Source organism: Triticum urartu, chromosome 3 (genome assembly GCF_003073215.2).
Source record: "Triticum urartu cultivar G1812 chromosome 3, Tu2.1, whole genome shotgun sequence".
Classification (NCBI taxonomy): domain Eukaryota; kingdom Viridiplantae; phylum Streptophyta; class Magnoliopsida; order Poales; family Poaceae; genus Triticum; species Triticum urartu.
In genome coordinates, this window is record NC_053024.1 from 290,430,736 (window position 1) to 290,438,179 (window position 7,444).

Here is a 7,444-nt window from a genome sequence, read left to right on the forward strand (position 1 = left end):
TGGTAGTAAAACCGAATCAATGAAAGAATTCTACCTGTGTTTTCCTGCAATTTTCACAAACACATTAGTCCCTCAACTAGGTTTGTCGTCAATACTCCAAAACCAACTAGGGGTGGCACTAGATGCACTTACATAGGCGGAGACGCCGCGTGGTAGGCTTGGCCGGCGCGTTACGCGTGGCGGCCGAGGGACGCGTCGCCCAACCTTCACTGCGCCACCCGTGAGGCATCAATGGAGGCTGACCGGCGCGGCAGCGCGCGGCAGCTTTGGCATTGATTCGCCGCGGGAAACGAGGCGATGAGGACGACGAAGGGGCGAGAAGAGAGTAGAGTCGCTGATGCGGCGGGCCCGCGGCTCTTCGCGCCAAAAACATTCTGTGTAGATGGATCCATCAGTAGAGCTATTTTTGTACAATTCATCATTGGATTCGAGCTTCGAGTCATGAGAGTGAAATCATGGATGCCGAAGATGATATGTTCTCTTGATGGTTGCTGACTGGATAGCGGCAACCGGCACAAAGAGGGAGCATGCAAGATCACAGGTTGGTCGACCGACATTTCACCAAAACAGAACAGAAGGCCACGAGAAGTTCATGCGCAAACTACTTTCTGTTGGGTTGTTCCACGGATGTTCCGTCGGATCGACGACATGGAAGCTAATGAACCATTCTTACAGCAACAGAGAAATACCACCGGTCTCCTGGGTTTTCCCCTTATCATAAAGTGAATGCGGCACTTCTGATGAGTGCATATGGCATGCCTGCAGCTCCATTGGATGATTATCTTCAAATGGCTGAAGATAAAATCATAAAGTGCACAAAAATGTTGGCTGAAACAATCATGAAGGTTTACGGAGAGCAATATCTAAGAGCACCCAATGTCAAGGATACGGCCAGGCTTCTATCAATGAATGCAGCAAGACGCTGTCCTAGGATATGAAGATTATTGGTTCCTCATATCCCTTGAATACAAATAAAATCAGAGCTCAAATGCAGGTACTTTCGTCCTGCATTTTGTGTCAAAGAAAAAAAAAGAGGGAGTATATCCAAGTACAGGCATGTAGACAGATTATTTGTTCAATATCACAAAAGATAATCATAACGTACAATACAGGGTTACAGATGCATGATGTCTGAACATCTCTTCAGGAAATTAACAGATTTTGTGCAAGCCGACAGTGCAATCATAAACATAGGTGTTAAGTAATAGTATGTCACGGTATACTAACTGATAAATGTAAACTGAATGAATCATATGAACAAATGGAGAGATCAAACGGACAGCTGGAGTATATGATACCGCAAAGATATCTTCATCTTCATTTTACCATCGCGTACCTAAGAGTACCGATATTTATTGCATAGCAAGTTCAGATCCGGTTGCCACCATTGGCTAATGCCATGGGCATATTTGAAGTCCGGTGAAGGGCTCACGTTTACAATCAAGTCTGCAGATGGAAGAAGGTGCAGCGGTTCTGATTCCCATCCTAATGCCTTGTAAAACAGGTCTCCGATTGAGTTTTGGGTCGCAAGCTTCTCAATAAATCCAGCACCGAGATCCTCCATGTTCCTACGATGCTGGAAGTACCCAATGTACTCTGAACATACATGGTCTCCTGGATTAACAAACAGATATGGCGTCCATGATGACAAAATGTTGAATGATTCTTCCGCAACAGACCTCTTATTGTTCCCCTCGGTTTTTGCTTTCATTGCAATAGTTAGTCCCGCAGTAATAACACTTCTTGCAATGCGGAAACCATGCTTTACCCTCTCATCCCTGATTCCCTCTATCGGAGCAGCGACAAACGGTGGATTGAAGAGAAAGCTATCCAAAAGAGCACCCTTCTTAACCATGTTTCTGCCAGTAAGGATGGCCGTACCTGCACCCAGTGAATGACCAGCTAGCCAAATTGGGGATCCAGGGAAAGCTGAGGCTACATTTTGAACAGCTTGCATCGCAATTGCAAATCTTGAGGTCTTATGGAGACCATTTTGAACAAGCTGGAGGTCAAGGGAAAGATCTCTAGAAATAGTTTCCTTCTCAGTTATGGTGCCTCTGAAGGCAATGACAAATCTAGGGGCATCCTGGGCAGAAGCTTCTTTACTTGAAGGAGGGTTGAATTCAAATATTGCACCGAATATAGACAAGTCAACATCATCGACAAGCTTGCGGATCATCTCAAAACCGAAGAACTCCCACCAAGGAGGTGCTGCGGCGTCAATAGATTGACGGTTTAGTTGCCGGTCTCTCTCCAAAACATACACAGCCTGAACTAAACATGCAGCCACAGATCTCCTATTATTCTCGCAGTTCCTTTTGTGGGTCCAAAGAAAAGAGAGAAAGTTACTACCTTATGAGAACAGGACATAAAGTGCAAGCTGAGAACAGGACAACATAGGGCCAGTTCTTTTGGGGCTTATGGCTGGCTGTGGAAATACCCATAGTCATGTATCCCCTCCATTGCATATTAGTTGTCGCTGATTTAGTACAGTTGTACTAAATCAGCGACAAATTGTACTCAATCAGTAATCAGCAACATCTTTCCTGAAAGGGTAACTTACTTTATGCCATCCAAACGAACAATGCTTTTGAATCTTTTTATAACCCAACAATAAAATAACTAAATAAGTTTGAAAATACTTTCTCACTTTTCCAGTACTATTCGTATTGCTCAATTCTACTTCTATTTGGTTACAGTAGTTTTCCCCATCTTGTAATCCTTTTTTGGGTCGAGGTACATGATGTTATTGGTAGATGACCCATCCATCGCTAGATGTACGGCTAGGAGTTGCTAAGCTGCCAATGGGGGCCAACAGTTAGGTACAATTTTTTGGGGCTCACCAACCCCCAGCAGCGTAATAATATCTATGGCCCCTTACTTGACAGTAGTGGCATCGAGTTAGGTTGGGAAGATGGTAGAGGCACTGAGGCACCCGGCGATTACAATGGGTGGCGATTTGCTGGGCGGAGGTGGAGAAGGTAGGCAGATGCGAACGCAGAAGAAAACAATGGGACAACAAGATTGCGTCAATTAGGAATGAGGTGTGTGTTGGACTGTTGGTGCAGTGGTTAGTTGTTGCAAATCATGTTCTCATGTAGTGCACCCAGTTAACCCATACACACCCATAGAGATGAAATGCAACTGAAGTAACAAAACATAACTAGTCTGTTCTAGCACTCTAAATTAAGCTAAACGTAACATACTTTTTGAAGTTAAGCTAAACTTAATTTTCACAGTGCTTTTGGCAATCTTTTCCTCTCTCCTCCAAGGAGGCAGCATTATTGAATGAAACAATAACCCTTCCTTGTATTCAGCAAATTCCATCCAGATGGGGAATGTTTTAGTGGAACCTAATTCAACAACTACTGCCCTGACAAACAAAAATTGCTTATTCCTGAAGCATGCGCTGTGATGAATGTGTAGAGTCGTATTTGTTTTGACCGGTAAACGTCAATGCACAACTGCATATAGTAACATAAGAAATGATAATGAGGATTGCAACTGATTTTAATTGAAAAGGGGCAATCTCGAGGTTATAAGTATGCTGTCTACCAAGACCATGTCAAATGCTTTTCAACAAAAATGAGAGTTATTTCATTAGAAAAAATATCCTACATAAAAGATGAATAATCCAAAGCCAATACTGATGAAGCTTCAGGCCACTTCGGGTTAGGCCATAACCGGTGTGGAGTTGGCTGGAGATTGATTGCGTAGGATAGCAAAAATTAAGCAACTAATGCCTGGCCCATTACAGCCATAGTTATGTCCTGGTGTGGATGCCATGTTAAGAACCAGCTGGTGACTTGGGGTTCATTAGTGCCTCCTACCATAAAATTAATTACTTAAAATCCTATGGTCTTCACTGAAATATAAGAGATGAATATAGGTCTTGCAAAATTCTTCAAAATCTTTTGCATAGTCAAATTTAGGATTAGCTGGAATAGAATGAAGAACATAATTACATAGAGATCTAAGGTGAAAATATACATGAGAAGGAGAGAGGAGTTTACATCACACATTCTGTTTTCTATCATATGCCCAAAGTTTACTAACTTGCACTCCTTTCTATGTTTCTAGAGGAATCGTTGGCAAGAAAATAAACACCATAAACTTGAATATATCACATTGTGTTATCTACCAATTATGACTGATGACTATGATAAGTTCCGTAAACATCACTGGTTTGGTGGGATTATTTACCCGAGCAAATGCTAAATTTATGTAATCAGGAAAAACAACATGAGATATACAGCTATTGGGATTAAATTAAGCAACACATAGCAACAGAACCTCATAAAAGCACACAGGTCTTTGCACCTGGACTTGAATCGGCATTTAACATAGCAAACATATTGGATTCAAATGGAAGCTCTATGCAAGTGCTATCTATCAAACACTTGCAAAACATTATAGGAAATGTTATGTAACATACCAATTAACAGGATTAAGATATGTCGGCCCTGAGATACCAAAGATGTCTCTCTCCACAGCCATCAGGCTATACAAAGCTGCTCTTCAGTTGATTGGCTTGGTAGTGAAGAAAAACATAGCACTGAAATAAGTAGAAAAGGTCAGTACATAAAAGTACGGATCTTCAAATTGTTGAACTCTTCAAGCAAAACATATATAAATGCAACATCAGGGGGGCATTGCAATCAAATACTAAAGAAAGGGGTAACTCTAGTCCTTAGTGTACGAAGTCTAAAACTTCTGGCTCAGTTCAGCAGAAAGGCTAAACGCACGAACATCAGTGTTCGTTCCAACTATGGATAGCAACTGACAGCTGTGACATAAGGTAACTAGCAGTCGAGCATTTCAGCCTTTCAGGGCCAATCAGGCAAGAAAAGGTATCAAAGGAGAGGAAGTTGGGAACAAATAAGGTTTTTATAGAAGGTTCAAGGGCGGTCATCAGATAGATGTAAGCACACAACAATGTCATTCTCAGAGAGATTCATGCAACCAAATAAAATAGAAGGTTCAGATGAAAAAGGTCGATTATTAACAAAATCATTAGAAATTTTGATAGAATAAAAATGGAACATGGTATCAACTCCTTGGTTTAGCAGGTGTGTGTTCTAAGTTGACAATGATACTAGCAGCTTCAGCTTGATTGGCATGAAACTAGGGCAGTTGTGGATCAAAATCTGAATCAACCCACCTTGTAATCTTCTGACATTTTCCATTAAGGGGTATTTAAGTATCTGCCACTCCGTCCATTGCCATGTTAGACACAACCATTGCTAACTTCTAAAGTACTAAACGTTCTTATATTTCGGGACGGAGGGAGTATATGTTATCCTTGATTATTTGCCGCTTTAATTATTCATAGTTTAATTGTTTCATATAAATCAGCTATTTTTCCGACGTGCAAAAGTCAATATTGCCTGTTAGATTCGTTGCGTCATTGAAGACAATGACTACATGATCGAACAGTGCAGGTTATATGGTTACCAGAGCATCTTTAGTGGATCCAATCTACAGCCAGGCTGGTTGTTGTCGCAGAAAACTTGATCAGCTGGTGACAGTAGGCCGTTGAAGCCACCCCGCCTGTGTTGCGCAAGTGGATCTGGAAGCACCGCAATGGCGCCATCGTCGACAAAGCGCAGCCCAACATCCCGGTTTGCTCTCACGTTGTAAATTAGTGTGTTGGCTAGTCTCGAGCTTGTACATAGCTCAAAGCTTTTTGTGTTTTCTCGAGAGAGAAAATTGGTTACCAAAAGCATGAACTAATACAATGCACAAATACCAGATGAACATTTAGCAGAGAAAATGGGCGACCATCCAAAGGAGTAGAGTAATTAAGCAATCATAAAAGGAATTTATCTTGTCTTGTTGGCGAGGAAGGAGAGAAAGGTAGTTGAAGCAGAGCAGAGGAGCAAGGTAGGAGCCGGCTGAGATGTTCGATGTGGAGGTGCTCACGGACGGCTGTAGTTAGGGAAGTGAAGAAGTTAAGAAGAGGCCGAAGACAAAAACGGAAGGCAGCAGAGTCACCGGTTCTGCTGCTCAACGGCAGGGCGTAGCAGTACTGGAGAAAGGGCTCAACGGCGTGCAGTTGCGGTGGAGGATCGGGGCTCCGGCAACTAGGCGTGTGGCGGTTGAGAGGAAAATCGGTAGCGGCGGCACGAGTCTGGAAGAATGATCTTGAACAAGCATTGGAGAGAAAATAGCAACGACATTTTCGCCTAAATTGGGTCCCCGCCTGAGAAATCCAATCAAAATCGCGCGAATGGGATGAAAAGAAGAGGCAACGGATGGATCTTGCGGGGGGTGGGGATCAAACGAATCTGGGACAGAGGAAGAAGAGTGTTACCTTGACGAACAGCGATGAGGACGGGACTTGGAGGGGGAGGGGACGAGAACCGAAACTGAGGGCGGGGGCGCAGACAAGATCTCACGGCAACAGCGTCTCTCCCCCAAACCACCTCCTTGAATGACAAGATGACAGTACTAGTGTGTGTATATTAGCGCTTGCGTTTGTATTGTGTTTAAAAAGTTATGGGACAGTAGTGACTAAACGGGTCTCAAAAAGGTTGTATTTGATTGGATTCGATTACATCAAATTCACCAATTTGACCTACCAAATTCATTTGCTCTCTTCTTTGTTCTTCGCGCCGATTCGATTGCATCAAATTCACCAATTTGACCTACCAAATTCATTTGATCTCTTCTTTGTCCTTTGCGCCGGACGTCTCGTAGCTCCACCGTCACCCTTACTCCGCAGTTGTTTCGAGCCTCAGCGCTGCCAGCACCGGCACAACAATCCTCTTTACTGTGCTCGCCGCCCCCGACATCATCGTCGGCCCCGATACCACTGCAGTACGTCCGGCAACTATCGGGCTGCCCCTTGCGCTCTATGTGTTCGACACATTGTCCGCCCCAGCTTTTGTGATTTATTCATAAGGAAAACGGTGGATTCTAATGCTTCGTCGGACTTGGAGTATGGACCAATGAAGCTTGATAAAATGATTGAAGATGAGTTTTTCGATTCGTCGGATTCGAACGAAGAAGTGGACATGAGCATGCAAGAGGAAATGGACCGGCGGATGGAGCAGATTCTCAACTTTAAGGGCTAGATCAAAGGGAGAAGAGTGATCAATCGGGATAGGGTCTCCAGAGCATGGCTACTGCACAAGAACTACTTTATTCCAGACCCAACTTTTTCGGATGATCCATGGTTTCTTCCTCGTTCCCGTATGCGCAAACCATTGTTTTTGCACACTGTGGGGGACTGGAGGCACATGATGACTACTTCAAACTCACAAGGGATTGTTGCGGACTCACCCTACTCCCTTAGACAATGCAATGCTCTGAACACAAGTTTGCAGTTCAGCCCTCTTCTCCCATGCAGAGTGACAGGCAACGCCTCGGATAAAAGCACCAACGAGAACTTTCTTTCTCTGCTAAGCAGAAATGCACGACTGCTCTGAGGATGCTTGCACTT

The 7,444-nt window shown here is 43.6% G+C and overlaps 1 protein-coding gene across 1 annotated transcript; it reads right to left on the reverse strand.

The window, feature by feature from the left end:
• Positions 1-1,059: 1,059 nt before the first annotated feature.
• LOC125543842 (GDSL esterase/lipase At4g10955-like) lies at positions 1,060-6,448 on the reverse strand. The gene is made up of 3 exons (XM_048707325.1): positions 6,314-6,448; positions 4,436-4,555; positions 1,060-2,315 (listed from the first exon to the last, which is right to left on the reverse strand). Exons 2-3 carry the CDS (start codon positions 4,495-4,497, stop codon positions 1,337-1,339), a joined length of 1,041 nt encoding a protein of 346 aa, XP_048563282.1. The 5' UTR covers positions 4,498-4,555; positions 6,314-6,448; the 3' UTR covers positions 1,060-1,336.
• Between the last annotated feature and the right edge of the window lie 996 nt (positions 6,449-7,444).

Excerpts from the sequence above, each read along its gene's own strand:
- LOC125543842 (XM_048707325.1), bottom strand. The coding sequence starts at position 4,497 with ATGGCTGTGGAGAGAGACATCTTTGGTATCTCAGGGCCGACATATCTT. Across the intron at positions 2,316-4,435 it reads TATCTTAATCCTGTTAATTG|GAACTGCGAGAATAATAGGA; the intron begins GTATGTTACATA and ends GACCCACAAAAG.